General features: G+C 37.8%; 1 protein-coding gene across 1 annotated transcript in view; it reads left to right on the top strand.

Annotated features, from left to right (window-relative positions):
- Positions 1-5,888, top strand: part of SNX7 (sorting nexin 7) — a 58,616-nt gene extending 52,728 nt beyond the window's left edge. Inside the window, exon 9 of the mRNA XM_030573263.1 lies at positions 5,510-5,888. Within this exon, the coding sequence (XP_030429123.1) occupies positions 5,510-5,590 (81 nt within the window). The 3' untranslated portion in view covers positions 5,591-5,888. The remainder of the gene's footprint in view (positions 1-5,509) is intronic.
- Positions 5,889-23,486: the final 17,598 nt, after the last annotated feature.

Here is a 23,486-nt window from a genome sequence, read left to right as displayed (position 1 = left end):
AATCTTTTGACATTTGGCACTTTTTTGATGTTACTAGTTGTGGAGTGTTGGTTTGTCCTGGCTAAAGAAAAAGTGTGGTGCAGTGAAATACTCAGATCATTATATGTAATTACAAAATGTAAACTACTTAAAAATTTTCATCACTAAAATGGCTGGTCTAACGTAGAGAGATTTTTCTCCATTTGATGGAGATACTGAAACTATAACAGATATTTAAAAAATATTTTATTACAGTAGTTTTATTCCTGAATTGTAACAAATCACTGTTTTTTCTTTTAAGAAATTATATAGGTGGGATCAGTGGACAGATCCCTGATCCTGCATTTAGAGCGATGCAGGCAGATTTCTTGCACTCATATGTATCTCCATTGACTTGAGCACTGGAGCTACCTAGGTATCATGTATTACATTGCAGACCAGTTGCAAAATACTGGAAAGATAAAGTTGTTTTTATGTCCAAAAGGTGGAGTTTACAGCTGGGCAAGTCACCTATAGCTTAGAACTGATTATGGCTGATTGAAGTGTGAGTTAAATATTTTCTTGTTCTGGTATGTACAAAAGTTCTTCACAGCCATACTGGAAAAAATTATATTTAGTAAAATAAAACAAGATACAAAAAAAGTCACTACACAACATTTTATTTTATTTTACTAGGACATCTAAAATTCAAAGATCACATGATACAATTTAGTGAAAGCAAAGCAGATAACTGGAAGTACTGAACTCTGGCTTCAAAGAACTACTGTGATTACTCCTAGTTGTTTTCCTCACATGCTTTTTCTCACAATCTTGTCTAGTACCAACAAAATTAAAAACATATTAACAAAACTGACACTCTCTTCTACCATCAAAAGAAAAAGAGCCTTGGTAACTCATTTCTTCTGGAAAAGCCTAAGTAAAATGGCTGAGCTTTGCAACAAAATCTGAAGGCCAGAAAAACGTAGGCTTTGTGTAACCAAATGACTGTACAGCCCAGAGCTTGTGTTTTCCAGTGTGTGTGTTGGACTCTCCACTGAGTGGAGGTAGAATTCCTTTCATAACGTACAATGAAGTGATATTTAATTACTTTTGGCACTGAGAGAAAAAGTTTTCTTTCTGCACAAATGAGCCTTTCTTTTAAAAGATAGCTGCTAATTTTACTTTTTTCATGTGTCAAACTACTGTAATCCTGTTCAGCCTTTGCAGATTAGTCAGAAGCAGAGCTCGTTTATCATTGATGGGATAGTGAGATCCTTACCAGTACCAATATTGCTTGCTCTTCTTGAAGAATTTAAGTAATTTTCTGTGCTAATCTCTTATTTATTGATTCAAATTTATAAAAAAGTTTCTGTCCACAACCTGATATGCTGTACACTCACACATGCAAAAATGGGCCAAAAAAGCCACATACCTAACAAAGTAACTTCTTCTCTCCAACTCCAAAACTTTATTCAACCTCCTCTTCATAGGAAAAACCTTTGAAAAATGGATTGATTTGTAAGTGCACCCTGAATGTCTTCATATTCACACATTTGGCTGGTCATATCCTTGCATAGCTATGTTAGCTGCACATGCATGCACTTCACATCTGACCTTAGGAGCTTCCACTTTATAAGCTTAACAAATGCTTTGTGAATTTTTTTTTTTAACTTTCCAAACTTAGTTAAATCAAAATCTGTTTTCCTCCAGAAGACAGAATACTCTCCTGTAAGAGGGCAATTTGGATGGCAGATTTCACCTTCCAACCTCCAGTCATTTCAGCTATAGGAATTAAAAGCAAAGCTCTCTTCTTTATAATAGGAAGTGGCTTTTTCCTACCCCTCTGTCTCTCTCACTCTTTTTTTGTGCTCAAGAACCGCTCAACTGTACACATTCAAGCCTTTATACTTTAAATACTTCATGCTGCTCTTGCCATTATTATTGTGCATTCTGTTTTTATATTTTATCGTGAAGTAGACATGCAACTGTGCAATATGGAGACCTTTTCAGTGTTATTGCTAAAAATAATTCAGTATAAATATGTAACTCAGTAGTGATCTAATGAAATACACATTCATTTTAGCTTTAGATAAAGTAGTGTTACTTAAGATCTTGTTCCTTCATTGTTGCATATTTAGCTTTTTGCTTTGATCTACAGTAGTTTTATGAATAATTGCCTTCGAAATGACAAGCCTTATATGTACAAATTAAATTTCCTATTAACATTTCTTTTGTCTTCCTGGTTGAAACCTGTTGATGATCCTTTATTTAGAATCTCCTTTTTCTCTCTACCAGAAGAACTAAATAAAATAAGTCTAGAAGAATGGTTAAAGTACATATTTTTAAAGTAATGTGATTTTATGTAGTTCATTTTTCACAGTATAAAAAGCATGAGCCTAAGGCATAGAGACCTAGTTTTGTGTTGGTTAATTATAAATCTTGTCAGCTGTAACACCACAGTGATGTCTGACAACAAAATGAGCCACAGTAATTGCTATATTTTGAGAAATGAATTTTTGTTACATAAATGAGAATAAATTAAAAATTGAACCGCATACATTACTAAAAGATCTTTACATCTTTGCTTGAAAAAACTTTAGTGGACTGATTCTGTTAATTAATAAATAAATAAATAAATAAAAGAACAAATGTTGTGTGAATTAGTTTAAAAACATGTTTTGTCTCAGTTTGGAGTGGTAATGCGATGTCACTCTTATCTTCCAACCATGCTGCTATTTTTTATTTAAGTTACTCAGATGTATATAATGTGAAGTCTTTAGTCGCATGGACAAAATCTAAAACACAATTCAAAAAGCAGTGATCTAGTATCAAAAAAGACTTCAGTAAACAGCATTCAGCACACATCCTGACTGAGCACCCCTCTCAATCCCCAGAAAAAGTTTAGGAAAATAGATGTGCCTTGCAACGTTCCATGAAGATAAGCCAGTCTTGGCACTGGTAAACCAAGGTGAGGAAACAAATCCCAGAATCTAGGATCATCATTGGAAAGCACCCAGCAAGTAGCCACCCCCTGGTCATTTTGCACCAAGAGGAAGCCTCCAACTCAAGTATCTCAGATATTCTCAGCTGCTGTCATATTGTATATGGGAGAGAGAGATAGAGAGAGAATCTATAACAACTCCATTTATTAGGGACTTTACACAGAATGTCAAAACCAACCTTAATTTCCACCCATAAATCAACTGGCACCAACTGCTCCCCTTTAGCACTGTTTCTGCTGCTTCTCTCCTCATATTCAGCACTCTTTCGCCATCTCAAAGAAACCTTTCCCCAATCTAGTCATTCAGCACAGAAATGCAGCTCTTCACATAAATCCTATCTAATGGTTTCATTCCTCTCCTTCCTTTGACTTTGAGGTGCCTATCTCCAGAATGGAAATACAGGGTTACTGTTTGCCGCTGAAAAAGTGGGAATCAGTAAGGGACTTTGTCAGCAGGGAATGATCAAAAAAGGATCAGAGGGACTCTGTACGTCTGTTAGTCTATAAGGTGCCACAGGATTCTTTGCTGCTCTGTACACAGGGGGTCTCTAGCACAAGGGATGATCTAAGCCACCTTGTGAATAAATACAAACCACAGAGTCACTGACATGTTGTGTAGTAACCAAGGAGCTATACAGAATAAGGCTTCTAAATATTTTCTTTTGTTGCTCTCTTGGGCATTTCGATACTAACCCTTTATATCTTACAATGTCATTCTTTTGAGCACAGGTTTCCTTAATTTTTAATGACTCCATGGTTCTGATCCTTTGTGTTGTCATTCATCCATCCCCCTGCTTTGTCCTCCTGTGCTTCCCTGTGTCCTGACCTTTGGGATTTTCTGTCAAGATTCCTTGTGACCTTTTCACCATCCCACCTACTTGCTTTAATGCAGGTATCCAGGAATACCAAGACTTAGTCACTTTAGAAGAAGAAGAAAACCCCTGAAAATCATGAAATCCAGGGCTTTTGTGACAATGACACATCACTATTAATAAATAGAGTTTTCATGGCTAAACTTTGAAGGTTTTTCCTATAAATATGTCAGATAAGACAAAAGCTGCAACTTCACCTATTGACCTTTTCACTTCTGCTAAACAATAACGAATGCTATGTATTTTATTTTATTCACGTATAGTAAACTACTGTAGCTTAAATAGCTTATTCCAGAAGTTTTTCACACAAGGAACAATGCCATTTTCAGAGCAATTGGAATTAATAGTAAGCTTGAATAAATGGAGCATGCTGTTTGGTATTTAATATGATAAATGCTTTTCCCTATAGATGTTCAGAAGACTTATGTAGTATCAGTTTTGCAGATTCTTCTTGAAAAGATTGTGTACAGGAAGTAGTAATTAAGGTGTGTTACTCTTCTGTATTAACAGATATATGGGTGAGAAAACTAAATTTCATGCACAATTTCATATTTTCCTGTAGCATCAAAAGTGATAAAGCTACCACAGCATAGTGGCAGCACTGAATGTTTGCACCTTTTGTAAGGGCTCACTCTAGGTGACAGAAACTTGGAAAGTTTGAAAGCTTTGAGTGGTGACTGCCAGTGCACACAACACTCATTAATCATAGGTTTTCTTTGAGAACTGACATCTTAACATTCACCTGTAATTTAAAATGGTGTGCCAAGCAACTTTGTGTTCTGAGCTACAGACATTCATTCAAATCAACTTGAGCCAAAAAGGATTTATCAAAGTAATTTGATGCTAATATAATAATTGGAGATTTACCTATCTCCTAGAACTGGAAGGGGCCTTGAAAGGTTATTGAGTCCAGCCCGCTGTCTTCACTAGCAGGACCAATTTTTGCCCTAAATCCCTAAGTGGCCCCCTCAAGGACTGAACTCACAACTCGGGGTTTAACAGGCCAATGCTCAAACCATTGAGCTATCCCTCCCCCCAATGTACATAACATTGGTTCCTAAAATAAAAAACTATTTGCAAAATTAAAAATATGTTTTGCCATCAGGAGAGGTATATGTTTGTCCTAGAAAAGCTACATTTTTTCCTCCTCCCTTTGATTCTATTCTTTAGTACACAGAACAATCTATGACTTTGTGTTTAGAAACAAATGGATTTGATTTCATTTAACTGAGAAAGGATATTAGATCTCAAGTATGAATCCTTAGAGATTGCTAAGGAACTATAACCAACAGTTTGATGTTGCATTCCTTTTAATTTGATGCAGTCTGTTTGGAAGATATCTTTGCCTGTATGTAAAGTGAGAGATTAAAGAAGAGCGTAATTAATGGAAGACTCCTTACCATGTCTTCCCTTATGCTAATATGTACACTTGTGATGTTTGCAGTGTGTGCTTGTCATTATCCAGGAGTGATATTTATTTGTAGCTCAGCACGTTGGCTAACAGTGTATCATTGATCTCTCTAGGAAACCATATTTATTACTCACTGTAACTCCTCACAGAAGCAGTTTGTGGTAAATATAGATGTAGATACATATAGGTCTTTTCTTGTTTTCTCCTTAGCTACCAGTTTTACCAAAAATCCATATTCCTTATTCATAAGAATCTGTTTTCTTTAAGTGCCTTGCTACCTGGGAGTCCTTCCTGACATGTCAAACAGTGGATCTTCACTTGGGAGAAGATTCTGAAGAAAAGCCTTGAATATATTTCTGATCGATCTTTCTCTTCAGTGCAGTTTCTGCCAACCAAAGAAGTGCTCTTTATATGAGACCAGATACATTATGAAATAAAACTGTAAGAATCAGTGACATCTGGAAAACCAGCCTATTGAAAACTCAGGTATTCTAATGTCCTGACCTACATTTTTGGATCATGGTATATATTGCTATATATTGCTCAGTAATGATTTTACACATTTTATGCAAGTGCTTTCATATAATTGTTTTCTTAAATATTGTCATTTTTGGATAAAATATTTTAAATATGTAAAAATAGCTCAATTTTAATAAAAGATTTAATACAAAATTAGTTTTAATCCTCTTTCCTAGTCATTAAGAATTACATTTTCCATTTTAGCTTGCCTTGTTGAATTTTATTTGTAAGATACATTTTCCACATTTCTTAAAACTACATAACAATTTTCAGGTAGTTGATCATTATTTTTTTTTAAATTGATTATGCTGGTGTCAGTCCATGGTGAAGTGGTAGCTAACTTTTATCACAAGTCTGGTTTTGACTGTCCCTAATTCTCTACGAAATGTGTATCAGTCTCCCTGAAATTTTCCATTATGATCTTATGCTGGGGTAGTATTTTTATGGAAGTTTTGAGCTAAGTTGACAGTACATCAAAAACTACTTGATTTAGGAATACTTTTATATTCATATATATGGAGAGATGGGTGGTGATTTCTGGTAGCCTCAGAAAACTGGTGACTGACTTTCTAGAGGTGAAAGTAGTGAATTTAGTTATTACAAGCAGTTTAGGCATACGTTGGGGATTTTGGTGTATACAAAATTTAATCCATACTAGCTAGAAGTGAACTTCTTCAAGTGCATGTCAGAGCTGTCTTGACACTAAAATCTGCATAGATCTTGCAGTAACTAGAGAGGTGTGAATGGCTTGTCAAAAGATGATGATTGACACTCCAAATTAATTTGAGACATATTGTCTGATGTCCACCAAAAATAAGATCTCAAGGCAATGAAATAGTACTTGACACAATGCAGTTGCGTTCCACAATGCTCTTTGTAGGACAGAGGAGCAATTCACATCAACAGGTAGTGTGAAAAGTTACAAATGCCCTGTTAAATTAATACAACATTTAAAGAATTCAGATCCACTTGAAATTTACTAAGTAGTAAGCTTGATGAGTTTATAAACCAGCATAATAATTTTACTTACTACCTATCTGTCATTCTCAGTGTTTATGTGTCTATTACCTCTCTGTGGCCCTAATTTTACAATATTAAAAAATATAATACAAAATGAAAAACTCACTGTATATGTAATGAACTAGCCATACAATAGTGTAGCATTTGCTCACCCTGTTACCCAATCCTGCAGACACAATGAAGTTTATGATACTCAAGTTGGTGAGACTTCTCACACGTGGGCTTGTAGGATCAGGGCCCATCATGATGTGTATTTATAATCCCATATTTGCCCATCCCGTAATTCTTCCCCTATTCCATCCAAGAATATCTGAGGGGAAACATTGGCTTTATGGAGGATTAACAAATGCCACGCTCTGGCGATCTAGAGGTAGACAGTGAGTACTACAAATGAGAGCTCCTAATGGAGAATAAGCTGCCAGCAGACTGTCTTCCTCTCCTCTTTCCTCCCTCCACTCCTCCCAGCCTCAACTAACTAACCCGCGGCATCGGCGGGTTAAAATCGATAGCTCGGGGATCGATATATCGCGTCTAGTCTGGACGCGATGTATCGACCCCCGAGCGTGCTTACATCGATTCCGGAACTCCATCAATCCGAACGGAGTTCCGGAATCGACACGGAGAGCCGCGGACATCGATGCAGCGCCGTCCAGACTGGTGAGTACCTCGATTTTAGAAATTCGACTTCAGCTACGTTATTCTCGTAGCTGAAGTTGCGTATCTAAAATCGATTTTAATACCTAGTCTGGACGTGGCCTAAGGGATTTCCAGGGCAAACACCTCTCTGATTACTACTGTCAGAACTCAAGTCCTTTGAGTTCAGTTGAAAACTTGCAGACAAGCAGTGAGTTTCCAGAAGTCTAAGAAACGCTAGTATTACGTGCTGCCTATATGAAGCACTAATAAAAGGTCAGCTGCATTCTGCAGTAGCTTCAGTTTCTGGATTGACTCAAGGTATGCCTTGTGGAACATTACACGTTAGACTAATTATTGCTAGTCAAAAGCTTAAACTGTTGATTGAAGTGCTTTATAAAATATTATGAGGACCAACAATGGTGTCCTTTTTAGGCATCTTTTGGGAAAGGCATGAGCTTTGTCTGACCTCAAACTCCCACAGTAGTGGGATTCCTAAAAGATAAACTGCATGAGTGCTCAATATGGCAGTCAGACCACAGCTCAGGAAAGAGGTCTTTAACACAGCTTGGCCCTGTATAACTGATGAAAGATTCAGATAAATAAACATGTAAGCAAAAAATTAAATGGAATTTCAGTAGTTTAAGCTTGAAAGAGAAGAGAGGTAAGGTGTGTGATCTCTGATTAACAGAAGTGGATGAAGGTACAGAACCTTTTATGTGTTTTCAGCAATGAATTCGACAAGTTCTGGTAGAATAACGTTCAGGAGGTTTCTAGCCACAAACCTAGATGAAGGATGAAGATCATTACATCTGAAACTTGAAGATCTGTGGCTATTTGTGTCTCTGACCTCCGTAATACAGAGAGGACATTGGCAGCTGTACATCAAGAAAGACATTAGAGACACTTAGTACATTTACAAATTTTGGCTTTGGTATATTTCATAATTTACTTTTCACTTTATTATTGATATTTAACAAAGCCGTGAATTGTGATGGGAAAGTCATCAGTTACATGTTTCTTCATACCAATATATTGCTTATTCTATGGGGGGGTTTTAACAGTTGAATAATTTATAGCAGATTTGGTTTTTATGATTTGTTAATAGCATTATTGTAAAGTACAGAGGAGATCTTTTCATTATTAAAATATCATTACCATTGTTGTAGGATGTAACACTTTTGAATACAATTTGAAATTCTTCTTAAGTGATTTTTCAGACAACTTATTGGTTGTTTGGCCCTATTTCTAGACACTTAGCTTTCTTTTGTGTTTTTGTTTTCCTTAGTCTATAACTTACAAAATATTTCAGCTACTCTAACACCCTGGCTTATTGTCTTATATTTTCAGATTTTCCCTGCTGTCTGCTGGCTTTGCATAGAGTCCAACAATTTAGTATGGGGTCATCTTTCTAAGGTACACAGAGTGTGCTTGAGCAACCCCCCAAAGCTTTAGATGCTTATAGCCTGCACCCTCTGTTTTGGGGAATTCTGCACCCTTTGCCACATAATTGTACTGCCGAATCTAAGTGGTTACTTCAAACAAAAATTTGTTTCTAGCCTTATGGTAATGAACATAACCTTGAAAATCTGAACATAAGAATGGCCGTACTGGGTCAGACCAAAGGTCCATCCAACCCAGTATCCTGTCTACCAACAATGGCCAATGCCAGGTGCCCCAGAGGGAGTGAACCTAACAGGTAATGATCAAGTGATCTCTCTCCTGCCATCCATCACCACCCTCTGACAAGCAGAAGCTAGGGACACCATTCCTTACCCATCCTGGCTAATAGCCATTAATGGACTTAACCTTCATGAATTTATCCAGTTCTCCTTTAAACCCTGTTATAGTCCCAGCCTTCACAACCTCCTCAGGTAAGGAGTTCCACAAGTTGACTGTGCGCTGTGTGAAGAAAAACTTCCTCTTATTTGTTTTAAACATGCTGCCCGTTAATTTCATTTGGTGGCCCCTAGTTCTTTTATTATGGAAACAAGTAAATAACTTTCCCTTATTCACTTTCTCCACCTCACTCATGATTTTATATATGTCTGTCACATCCCCCCTTAGTCTCCTCTTTTCCAAGCTGAAAAGTCATAGTCTCTCTAATCTCTCCTCATATGGGACCCATTTCAAACCCCTAATCATTTTAGTTTCCCTTCTCTGAAACTTTTCTAATGCCAGGATATCTTTTTTGAGGTGAGGAGACCACATCTGTACTCAGTATTCAAGATGTGGGTGTACCATGGATTTATATAAGGGCAATAAGATATTCTCTGTCTTATTCTCTGTCCCCTTTTTAATGATTCCTAACATCCTGTTTGCTTTTTTGACTGCTGCTGCACACTGCGTGGATGTCTTCAGAGAACTATCCACAATGACTCCAAGATCTTTTTCCTGATTAGTTGCACCTAAATTAGCTCCCATCATATTGTATGTATAGTTAGAGTTATCTTTCCCAATGTGCATAACTTTACATTTACCCACATTAAATTTCATTTGCCTTTTGTTGCCCAATCACTTGGTTTTGTGAGATCTTTTTGAAGTTCTTCACAGTCTGATTTGGTTTTAACTATCTTGAGCAGTTTAGTATCATCTGCAAACTTTTCCACTTCACTTTTTACCCCTTTCTCCAGATCATTTATGAAGAAGTTGAATAGGATTGGTCCTAGGACTGACCCTTGGGGAACACCACCAGTTACACCTCTCCATTCTGAAAATTTACCATTAATTCCTACCCTTTGTTCCCTGTCTTTTAACCAGTTCTCTTATCCCATGACAAGATCCTAGCGAGATAAGCTGAGGTGATAGCTTTTATTGGACCAACTTCTGTTGGTAAGTCTCTGACTCTCACCAACCGAAGTTGGTCCAATAAAAGATATTACTTCACCTTCCTTGTTTCTCTAATATCCTCAGACTGACACGGCTACAACTACACTGCATGAACAGAGAACAGACAGATGCAATGTTGTATAACAGTCTGAGGAGGACCTTAAATGATAGCTCTGAGTGGTATAAAGCTCTCATCTCTGAGAGTTCAACTCTGAAACTTACATGAGAATTTTGTATCAATATTAACTATTTTATTGCCAATTTTTAACATAAATAACCAGCTAATGTGTTTGTAGCACAATCTTCCTGGTACCAAATCTCAGCTATCCCCTACCTCGGTTCCACAATTAATGAGCTTCCCCTGACATCTGACTATAGTGCCAGTGATATTTCTGACAACTATGTTAAAAACTTTCAGTTTCATAATTTGTCATCGTTGTGTCTACTGTCATCTATCTAAATTAATGGTTTTGGTATGGCTCAAGACTAATTGTTCCTATTCATTTTTGCCAGGATCATTTTGGCTTTTGTGATTTTCTTTTCTCTATGTTGGCACGTGAAAGAGAGTATACTAGGTAAAATGTAGGTCATCCATCCAAAATGTGCCAGCTACATTTTTAGGATTGGCTCCTCTCAGCACAGGTGTTGCTTTTGTCACAGCTGTCAAGGTTTTTTCCCCACTTTGAACTTTAGAGTACAAAAAGTGGGGACCTGCATGAACACTTCTAAGCTTAATTACTAGCTTAGGTTTGGTACGCTGCCACCAGCCAGAATTTAGTGTCTGGCACACTTTCTGTTCCCCCAAAACCTTCCCTGGGGAACCCAGATCCAAACCCCTTGTGTCTTAAAACAAGGAGAAATTAACATCCCCCTCCTTTCCCCCCCAGACTTTCCCCTCCCTGGGTTGCCTTGAGAGGCTTCACACAGATCCAAACTCCTTGGATCTTAAAACAAAGAGGAATTAACCATCCCCCTCCTTTCCACCCTCCTCCCCCCAGACTTTCCCTGGTGAGTTCAGACCCAATCCCTTGGATCTTAAAACAAGGAAAAATCAATCAAGTTCTTAAAAAGAAAGCTTTTAATTGAAGAAAGAAAAGGTAAAAATTATCTCTGTAAAATCAGGATGGAAAATGCTGTACAGGGTACTCAGATTCATATAGATTAGAGGGACCGCCCCCCCCCCCCCCCACCCCAGCCTGAGATTCAAAGTTACAGCAAACAGAGATAAAAATCCTTCCAGCAAAAAGAAACCTTTACAAGTTGAGAAAACAAACATAAGACTAATCCGCCTTGCCTGGCTATTACTTACAATTTTGAAACATGAAAGACTGATTCAGAAAGATTGGGAGAGCCTGAGCGAACAACGAACAAAAAAAAAAAGCACAAACAAAGACTTCCTTCCACCAAGATTTGAAAGTATCTTGTCCCCCTATTGGTCCTCTGGTCAGGTGTTTATTCCAGTGTTTAACTACCCTGACAGTTAGAAAAAGTTCCTAACTGTCAGGGTAGTTAAACACTGGAATAAATTGCCTAGGGAGGTTGTGGAATCTCCATCTCTGGAGATATTTAAGAGTAGGTTAGATAAATGTCTGTTAGGGATGGTCTAGACAGTATTTGGTCCTGCCATGAGGGCAGGGGACTGGACTCGATGACCTCTCGAGGTCACTTCCAGTCCTAGAGTCTATGAGTCTATGAGGTGTCAGCCAGGTTTACTGAGCTTCTTAATTCTTTACAGGTAAAAGAGACATTAACCCTTAACCATCTGTTTATGACAACAGCAATGCCATTTCCAGATTACTTAGGCCCCATTCTTAGGTTATCTTTCACATGATGTTAGCGCCTAAGTGCCAGAGCAGTCATTCACTAATAAAAAGTGCTCCTTAAGCCACTGGGAGTATATGAACAAATGCTTCTAAAAACACAAGTCCATATGACAGCAAAAGCCTTCCACTTCCTAGAGGTCAGCTTGGAAATCTTAACTATCTTCAATACCCTCAGGCAATATTCTGATTACATAGAGGAGTTTTAGAGGATGGGAGGTCAAGAGACTTAGGGGTAGTCTACACTGGCAATGCTAAAACTCTGCCGTGCCAGCGCTTTAACATGCCTTGTTTGGTCACGGCACAGCGCTGGGAGAGAGCACTCCCAGTGCTCTTTAAAAACCCATCTCCACAAGGGGCGTAGCTACCAGTGCTGAAACTTGCTGCACTTAGGGGGGTATTTTTTTACACCTGGAGCAAGAAGGTTGCAGCGCTGTAAATTGGCAGTGTAGACAAACCCTTAGACCAACAGGGAATACCAAAGCGAATGGTCCTTTGTCAACAGTGCCCTGCCTCCATTCCTTTGTGGTTCATATCCAGGGCCTATAAACAAAAGCAGTGTCCGATGCTCTGAGCTGTTCTGGAAGTCCAAGCTGTTTCTCAGGTAGCTAATCCCATCTCCCCTCCAAAAAAATCATAGCCATAGCAGATTTTAGGGAACAATTATCCTCCTCTTCTATGGAGACATCAGAGCTCAATATCCCAGTTCCGTAAGCAGAGGACAGGCTCTGAAGGGAGACTAGGCATTGTAAAATGCTCTGCAAATGTCAAGTTGAGGACTCTTCCACCACCTGAGTTATCGTCTATAATGCTGCTCCACAGTCAAAGCAAGGAGAGGAAACAAGCCCAAGCTGGTGCTTAATTGCATCAATTCTGGATGAGCCAGACATTAGTCTGTTGAGCCTGGTCCAGTATGTACAGTCACGTGGACAAATGTAGGAGCAGCAATGGACTGAATTTTCCTAGTGTGTTAGACTCTCTTTCCCACTGATGCTTCCACTCTATCAAAACGTAGTTTTCAGGGAACAGATATAACATGCTCCCTATAAAAGGCACCGCTAAGTATGTCAGTGGTAGCTGTAGTTACCAATTGGTCTTTAACAATAGCCCAGGGCAGAGTGTGTTGCAACAATCCAATGTTAAAGGTGATGAAGACATGGATGCCTATGGTGAGATGCATGTCTAGAGAAAAAAATGTCTATTAGGCTTTTGAACACTGCTGCTATTTGAGAATCCAGATGTATCTCTGCATTAATAATCAGCACATTTGTCTTGCCTTAGTTCAAAGTGGGTTCTGACTCAGTAGGATAATGGGCTAAAATGCAGTCTATTCCATTTAGAAACTGTGAAAGATAACATCAAAGTCAGGTCCTCCCCCCAATTTTTCCCCCCAAAATACCTATGGCATTATTGCAGAAGACAATTTTATTATAAATATTATTATCTGATTTTAGTGGAAGAATTTCAGAAAGAATAGCACTAAAATAAAGATAGTACCGAAAATCTAAGCATAAAAGTAACATTTATCAATGCATGTTCTGGCCAGTGGATTACTAATTTTTATCATTAATACCCCTCACTTGTATTTTAAAAAATTATATACTACTGTGTAGTATCAACACATCATTGCTGGTTATTGAAGGACTGATGAGGCTAAAATTCAATGTAATAAGGATCCTCAAACATGACCTTATCTTTAAACAAAACACAAACTTTCCTGTCAAACAGCAGCGTGCCTGTAACTGGTGCTGGTGATGTTCTAATAGCTGTAATAGAGTGTGTGCAGCATTGGTGGTGGGAAGCAGTGAGTAAGCCAAGTGTATATAAAGCACTGCTCAGCTTTCTAGTTTTCATTATGTGAACAAGTTATGAACTGTCCATTTGACCACATTTGCCTAGACTTTAACTGTAGCATTATATCCCTGGAAGGGAGGTCTTATCAGTGCAAGAGCCACAGAGGCAGTTCAGTGAGTGCAGGAGAAAGTGATGAATAGGTATTAACGATTTATTATAGTTTCAGCCATAGAAATCCTGGCCTATGGAGCGAAGTTTAAACTCAGCCCTGGCAGCCTGCTAGAATGCTTTTCCAAACAGAGCATCACACTCCCTTGGCTGAGTCTTTGTGTCTGCTGGAGGAACAAAGGTATGGCAGCAGTGCTTTTCCATCACCAAAAAATAAAGATGTGCCACGCATCACCTAAACCTGAAAGAGAGATGGCCACAAACTTTCAGAGTGTCAATTTAGGGAAGTATTTCTTCATGCAACACACAGTCAACCTGTGGACCTCATTGCCAGGGGATGTTGTGAAGGCCAAATGTATACCTGGGTTTAGAAAAGAATTTGAGAAGTTCATGGATAGGTCCGTCGATGGCTATTTGCCAAGATAGTCAGGGATGGAACCCCATGCTCCAGGTGTCCCTAATCTCCAATTGTCAGATGCTGAGACTGGACAACAGGATGGATCATGCAAAATTGTCCTGTTCTCTTTATTCTCTCTGAAGCATCTGGTCAGAGGACAGGATACTGGGCTAGATGGACCTGTCCCAATATAGCCATTCTTATTTTATTTTTCTTTCAATTCACCAGTCAGGAGGTACCAAAATCTTAGAATACAGTTGCAGCTTTCCAGTCCTCTGTTTCAAATGCAGGGTGATAGAATATGTACAGCTAAGGAAATGCACAATTGAAAAACCACCTTTATTTAAAAATGAACGGAAATAACTTTCTCCAAAAACCTTTTTTCTGTTAAAAATATTTATATTTTGTGCACAGGCAAAAAGATATGATTCTATTTTAAAAGTTTTGATCTCATCCACAGTGTGTTAAACTCAGGTATTAAATCTTTGACTGGAATCATTTTCTTTAATAATTCTATTGCCTCTAGTAAATTGTTTAAGAATTAAGCTTTACTATGTTTGCATTAATATTTAGCCAAGAGCATCAAGTAAACTACCAAGTGTCAAATTCCAGGCTTAGAACCTTGAATCTATTGTTTGCATTCAATGAAAACAGTCTTGTAATTCTGATTATGAATATGACATAATATTCGCTGTTCAACCAGCAAACCATTTTTAGGCAGATGTAATTGTTTTTTAGGGAATATAAGCAAGCTTGTTGAATTAAAAGTTTGAAAACATGGCAGTTTCAATATGTTTAAGTGTAATGTATGTTTGAGTCCTAATATTAATATCAGTAAAGCAATACGCATATTACTTTTATAATTGGAAAGAAATGACTTGATTACTTACTTCTCAGTTATTTTTTAGTCCCTGGAAGCATGTTTCTTTAAATTGTAAATTAAGATTTTTTTTAATAGTGAGAATAACAATCTATACCTGAGCAGGAGCTCCATATGCACATAGCGACCACAAAGCATGTTCCTCTTGTGAGGAAAATTGTATATTCAATTAATGTTTTAACATTATTTGGATGCTTGGTCAGAAAGTTGAAATACAGCCACATTCTGACAAGTGCTGAGCATCTGATCTTGCACAAAAGCCCACAGAAGTTGCATGTGCCCAGCACAGCTTTGGATATGACCCTTAAAAAAGACAAGGGACCTTTGTTAGAGACACTCCCAGGATTTTCCATTCTGAAAGCAAATTACACTCTTAACATTCGCAGAGACAATTTTTTTCAGCTCCTTTTATTTCATGATTTTTTCCCCAGTAATACGCTGTGCTTCCAACTCAATCAACTAAAGGAGCCATTGCAGTACAAATTATAAGTCTGCAAGCTTCAGTAAGTCTATTTTTCAAAGTGTTAAGAAAAGTGAAAGAGGAAATTTATAAATCAGAACCTAAACAGAAAATTCACTTTGTGTAGTACTTTCTTTCTTAGTGAGAAAAATTATGCACCCAGACTCTGTAGGGTGGGTCTCAGCATCTCTAGAAGCAGCCTTGACATATATTACTCTGTTAGAAAAACAAAGGAAAACAAATCTTAAATCAATGTAAAAAATAACTAACTGCTTTCTGATGTAAACTGGGACAATATCTCTTTATCACAGTCTCTTGCTCTGGAAGTCCCAATAAAAATGACAAGAGCAGACAATTCTAGGAATGCAAAATATAAGTAAATTGGAACCAGCTTGTTTAGAAGGGTGCTCATTGCCTCTGAAAATCAGGCCCCTACTAAGGCCACGTCCAGACTAGGTATTAAAATCGATTTTAGATACGCAACTTCAGCTACGAGAATAACGTAGCTGAAGTCGAATTTCTAAAATCGAGGTACTCACCAGTCTGGACGGCGCTGCATCGATGTCCGCGGCTCTCCGTGTCGATTCCGGAACTCCGTTCGGATTGATGGAGTTCCGGAACCGATGTAAGCGCGCTCGGGGATCGATACATCGCGTCCAGACTAGACGCGATATATCGATCCCCGAGCTATCGATTTTAACCCGCCGATGCCGCGGGTTAGTCTGGACGAGGGCTTAGTGTCTGAAGTTGGGTACCTAAAATTGGAAACCACTTTTGATTAATTTGGGCCTAAATCATCCAGTTCCATTTCTCTATTTGCAAAATGGAACAATACAAATCTCAGGGGTGAGCTGAGGGCTAATTAATCAATCTTTGAAGATGAAAGGTTTTATATAAACTTGCTGTGTTTCACCACCTATCTCTCTCCAAGTTTTGTCCACTGATCATAGAATCATAGGACTGGAAGGGACCTCGAGATGTCATCTAGTCCAGTCCCCTGCACTCATGGCAGGACTAAGTATTATCTAGACCATTCCTGTCAGGTGTTTGTCTAACCTGGTCTTAAAAATCCCTGATTAATGTCTTACCTTCTGCATGGGTGATGGAATTCTCATTTGCATAAAAGGGAAAATGTCAGCAGTGTATTTTAAATAGCTATTCTATTTGAGAGAGTAATGAAATGTGGTTTTTTCCCTTTTATATGATTTTATTTTGAGGGTGGATAAAGGAAAATTTAAAAGGGGTTAATGTGTAAAGTTATAGTAAAGGGGGGCTGAAAGGAAATAGTTAATTGGGAATAGCTCTTAACAGACTATGGGTCAGTGACAGCTCACTGGGAGAAAACTCAACTTTATAAGTCAAATTAATTGTAGCAGCTTGTCCTATTAAAGTAAGCTGTTCAATGTACATTGGTGACTCTCAGAATGTTAGTGTATTGCCTTGAGCTGCAAATGTTTTGTTACCGTATCATGGAGTGGAAGAATTAAAAAAAAAAAAAAGTCAGAAAAGAAATATAATAGGGAGATACAGAAGGGCTCATGTTTACTAGATTAACATTGAAGCTTGAGGTATTTTTTGGTTCCTGTTCTCTTTACTATTTCATTGTAGAGTTTTCTTTGCTTCTGATGTCTGCTACCCTTTCCTGGTGTTTTAAATCCACAGTATCCACCTTTGTCCCACTTCTGCAGAGGATAAGACCTCTACATTGCTTGGTAGGTGTGTGTTCTTCATGATTGTCAGAGATCAAAAGGCTTTAACGGGCATCTCAGTCAGGGATTTTACTAGGCAACCACTTTACTACTTCCAGCGCACAGGGATTTTTTTCAAACCCATATGTTGCAAATAGATATGTTTAATATCATAATTCAGTACCTTTTAATAGACTACAGTGTGATTCACTAATGTTAAATTGTACAATATCCCAAAGGTTTTTATGTAAATTCCTATACATTTTTTTCTACTGCCCTAGGCATTCTGGAGCAGACTCATTATCTGTTAGGAAGATGCGTAAGCCTCATTTCTGCAGTCATATTTTGTGTTGGTGAGATTTGACTTGTAAGGCTATTTTTACTTTTTTCCTCTTTCTTTCATCTTTCTATTTCACCTTTTTTCTCTTCTCCTCCTCCTTGCCTCACTTTCTTTTCCTATTCTTCTCCTCCAACAATATTTGTTAGTACCAAGAAAGCTCTTGTTTTTATTCCCAAAGGCTTGATCCTGCACCATTGCAGTCTATCAGAGTGTTTTGTCATTGATTTCAATGAGAACAGGATAAAATCTGTAATGGACATGTGTGCTGGGTATACCGATTTCCCAGCTCCACAATAACCAGTTAGATAGTTGTGAGTCAGTTGTGATCCCCTTTTTTCCAGGGATGCCTTTATGAGAACTTATAAAGAGTCCAAACAGAACAAAAACATCAGTAGCAAAACACAGACAGCAACCGCAGTCAGTAGCCATCATCATACAGGCCTGTGGGCAGGTTCTAGTTTACACCCAGCTGTTTCCCCTCTCCATGTCTCCCAAGCAGCCTTTTATATTTCCGCTGCTCCCTCTGCTAGGTGAGGGCAATTGGCTGCTGCATTAAGCCTTTAGGGTCTGGACTAGGGAATGCCCTGGTACCTTGTCAAAGGGCACTTCAATGATTCCAAAGGTGGAGTTGAGCCAGAAGGTAACTAGTGTTTGAAGTATGTGCTAAATATGTGCTCCACAGGATTCACCATCGCCATCTGGCCAGTCATAGAGGAAAAAAGCTTTCCTAAGAGTTGTTGCTATTTGGGCTTCTATCATCAGCAAGGAATCCAGCCTGCTCATGAGCCTTTTTTTTCCTGCGTTTGCAGTCCAAGGACAAATGCCATCAGTAGATGCTATGGTGTTTACCACCACTTACAGTGTATGTGGACTGGTAGATGGCTGATTCCTTCTTGAACCAGGAGGCTGTTATTGCAGAACATGTATACATGATGCTGTTTACATATTTTAATTGCCTATTTTCATAGCAGAAAGCATTCACCTTGAGTCCTTAGTTAACAGTCACTACATTAAAACTGAATGAGAAGAGAAAAAAAAACTTCTGAGGCACTTCTTGAGAAGGAAGGCAGAGAGCCCTGTGAAAGTTTAAATGAATAAAAATTGATGAGAGTTTCTAAGATGTCCCTCATACAGATATATAGGAAATTTTGTATTACTACAGTGTTTAGCTTAAAGTTATTCATTGGCAATCTGCTGGCTTTTATATTTTTGTGTCTCAGTTTTGCTAACATTTTTCATGACCTTCACAAATAATATACTGCATCTCCCTTGTTTTCTTCCCTTATAGAAAATGAGGATTCCCTCTCCCATATCAAAAAATTCACTGTGTAATCCAACCAGGATATCAGTAACAGTCATATAGTGGCATACACATTTATTATACATTTGGTGTAGTAGATATGTTCCTTTTTAGCATCCTAAATCTTTAATAAAAATAGATAAAGCAACCAATGTACAATCTTATGTGTGGGTGGGCATGCTCAGAGGTATCTGACAACACAGTTGCTAGAAGATTAAAAAAATACAATACAAAAACCTATCAGTAATAATGTATTTTGTTACATGAGAGCACAATAAGATACAGAATTACACTTATACCAAAGGTCACCACTAAGGCCTTCTCTTCACTAGCGTTTTTCTCCATGGTTGCACTACCCTTGGTGCAGCAACTGGTGTTTTAAACACCCATGTTTTCTATCCCTGCCCAGAAAAGGTAACTAAGGATGACAAAAGAATGTTGGGTGGCCTTATATTACTACAAAAGGGACCCAGCTTTCGTAATGACTTTAAGCCAGCAGGTTCTGGAGAGGTAGATGCAAGGAACATGCACTGTATTAGCAGAAGTTCCTTGCAGCTTTAGGAGGGTGCTGCACACAGGTGCAGCTACAGTGTGAGATGGGAGTTATAATCAAAAGTGCTATAGCATTGTGAAAAGTGGCAGGTATAATACTGAGATTAAAGTGGAAAGTCCAGCCATCCTGAATCTCTGCATTATGGTAATGCATATATCTTTTTTTGGGCTGAGGGGGCAAGGGATGTCTTAACTTGATGCAGAGATGGAAATAGTATATTACCACAGGAAAATATATGCATATGTATGAAATATATCAGCATATATGCCCGTAGGTATTACTAGATATCTGGGAGTATATGCATCTCTCTGATCTACTTCTGAGAAGAGCAAGGAAGAATCAGTGAAATACAGCTGACCCTTAATGTTCTCTAAGACCTCATCGTCCAGATTGTCTACTCACAGATCAGTACACATTCAGATGATGACCTCTGAGGAATTTTTTTCTGGTATATAATTTAACATTTAATGTGTGTATTCTTCTTTGGATTTTTGAGACAATTTTTAGTTGGTAAAAAAAAATTTCAAAGTGTAGTTGTATTTATAATGTTTAAACTTTAATTGACTTTTTAAACTATTTTAAAGAAATAATTCCTATCCAGCTGATAAACAATAGAACACCCAATTTATGAAAATAACAGTTGTTTTAGAAGCTACATCACCCACCAAAAGACATGCCATCATTTTTCAGCATTAATTGCATATACATCATATAATTCAAAATGGAGAAACTGAACATTAACAGTGATTTGCAAATTGAATAATTTGACTAAATAGCATGAATAGAATCAATTCTTGTGTAAAGAAATACAGCTGAATAGCAGTCCTCCAATCCTCAACTGCCAGATTCTTGACTAGCACTCATTGTATTTGGGGATTATACACACAGGTGATGATTTGCAGGGTTGGATCTTATGTTAAGGCACAATTTTAGAAGAGAGAAATGCTGAGCAGGAGCAAAGGAGGACTAGAGTTAAAACAATAAGCTCACACAGTTGCTTTGGTTAGTAATACTTGATCTCAAAGGCCTCAGTTCAGCAAAGCACTCAGTATGTATTTGCTTAAGTTCCATTGAAGCAGTGTACTTAATGTTAAGCATGTACTTAATGACTCATGGACAAAGGTTCTGATTTTCAGGATACAGAAGGCTTAGGTTCAAAGTGTAACCTTAGATTAATGTGTTTCCAATTAGTAATTTAAAAATAAGGAATAGAACCAAACTGAATTCTTTAAGGTTTGATCCTCCAGAGCGGTTCAGATAATTTAATTTAGTGGTGGACTGTGAATGATACAATAAGTGATAAATTTAAAGACTTTGCTTAAGTATTTTATATTAAATAAACAAGCATTACAATTCCCATCTAGGCAATAACCACACACTATATTGATACTCAAATTCTAAGATGAAATGATGCATCTATACTGATCAGTCCCTAAATGAGGGGAATGGGTATACTTTCTAACGGTACCTTGATGGTGGCTGGGTATATGTAATCTAAAATTAGCATGCTAACCTTCTTATAATCAACTATCATAACACCCCTTAGCTAATTAACATTAAATCCACCTTTTATCATACCTATATATCTACTACCATCATTAAACATTTTCTATTTTCTCGTTGGCTATCTAATATTAAACATCATCTTAGCATCTACATCAATACCATACTAGTAACATTAACATTTTATTTAAAAGAAGTGTAAAAACCAGTTTGGACCAAAACGTTTACATTTTGACTGAGGGTTATTTCCAGCTTGCTTCTGAGTTTTCTCACTTCGCTTTACTCCTATTTTTCCTGACTATTGCCAAGTCTATTTTTAGGAAATAGATTTTGGGCCTACTGACATTTCATCACATGTCTATGTAAACATAGCAAGCAACAGCTCTCTGGGCTATAAAAGGCCTTATGGAAGCAGTATGGATTAAATAGGAACCTTGTAGGCTGGTAGGCAAACTCACCAGCTGGAGAAAGTGGAATAAAGCTCCTAACAGTTTAATCCAAGGCCCTTTCCTCATGACTGGTTTTATTTTCAAACAAGAGTAAATAAACCCAAATACTAGGTATTAGCCACTCAAAGCTCTCCCACTTCTACCAGGAGGGACAGGTAAGGACACGCTCTGACTGGCTACTGTGGAGAGACCCACACTAGAGCTTTCCTGACCCTGGATTTCTCCTCTCTATTGCTCGGTTTGAGAGGAAGGAAGCCTTATATCTGCCCTCTTGTAGGTCACCTGTGGGCTCTAATCATGTGTTCTGTGACCACAGTTCCGAATTTTAAAGGGTCATAACAGGTACATAGGAACACATGCATGCTCCCTGTACAACCAACCTGTAGGAGAAGATGCAGACATGGTGAAGGAGAGAGGAGGATTCCAGATATAGGTGAGGTTACCAGAGATGAGAGGAGAAGGGAAAAGGAAACATCAATTAGCTGATAAGAAGGGCTGATCAAGTGCTATAGACCCATAGAAGAGTTTAACTCTTAACTGTAAGAGTTCTTGCTCCTAATTTATATGAATTGCTCCATGAGTTTGTATCTCAGAGGTTGCATTTGGGTCACATGATGTAAGGGTTGTTATGGGAATTCTTCTTTCCATTACTCAGAGAGCCATATTTTGCAAATTGGCAAAGATGATCAAAATGATTGCTGTATATACATTCATTCGCCCTTAGTAGCATTTATCTACTTTTCGGAAAACAAGGGCACAGAAATCAGAAGAAATGCTTTCCTTATTTTATATGTCAAGCCCTTGAAATATGTATCTGCATTTTGATTTAGTTATATTGTTTTAGAATGTATACATTGTAAGATTATGCATATTTTCCTTGGAAATCTCTCTCCAGCAAAATAGACCGAAATAATATAAATAATTAGCACTGCACAGTTATATTGTTTCAGGAAAAGCTAGTGTTGGATAGCAAGCAATCCAGTAGAAGTAAAACGAAGATGCCGTCTGGCTAAGCTATAAAGAGCTGTGCTAGCTTGTTTTAGTGGGAACTTTTATCCAGTATGTTTCATTTTCATTTTCTCTATGTACAAACTCTACCTCTATTTCAGGGAGCAGTGAGTATTTAATATTTAAATTAAGTTCTGGCTACCTCAGAGACTGACAGTCTCCCAATGTTCTACTGTAGTGGTTGAGAGCAGGCAAAATATTTGTTCTAACCACTCCAGGTTTAATAGGGAGAGGAGAGATTTTCAGAGAAGGGCCCTCAACTGTGGATCTTATTTTACCCTGTAGGTTTTCCAGAGCCTGAATATAGATCATATTTACAAAGCCCATCTTTTCTCTCAAGTTATTTTTGAGAACATGAGCTGAATTGGCTGTATGTTGTTACGAGCGAGTTCTAAGATAGGCTTGTTGGGAGAATATTGTATTTGGATGTTGGTATCAATGTGTATATTGTATCATTTACTTGGTGCCCAGAGCTTCAGATGGATGCAGTTTTAAATAAATAATATAGTTTTGAGTATACTGGTAGGTGTGGGAAAGAAAAATAATGTGCACTCTCCTCTCATGTTGTGAATGAATAAATATGATGTGATATAGTATAAAGTCTTTATAGACACTTCTCTGAGACGGCTGCCTCAGTCATGAGTGGCAAAATCATGAATGAGTTTTGTAAGTCATCACAAATGAGTATCAATAAAGATTTTAAAATCACACTACAATGTATTCTATATATAACACATATAGTACATAAACAATCTCCAAGCATTTTCAGAAATGTTTGAAAATAGGATTGGGATCCCTCCGCTTATAAACAAGTATCCCATATCTATCTTAACACCTACTTCAAGAACTCAAGAGAAGAGGGAACATTATAACTAAACAATGG

Source organism: Gopherus evgoodei, chromosome 8, assembly GCF_007399415.2.
Source record: "Gopherus evgoodei ecotype Sinaloan lineage chromosome 8, rGopEvg1_v1.p, whole genome shotgun sequence".
Classification (NCBI taxonomy): domain Eukaryota; kingdom Metazoa; phylum Chordata; order Testudines; family Testudinidae; genus Gopherus; species Gopherus evgoodei.
Note: the sequence above shows the minus strand (reverse complement) of the source record. Positions and strands in the feature narration are given on the sequence as shown.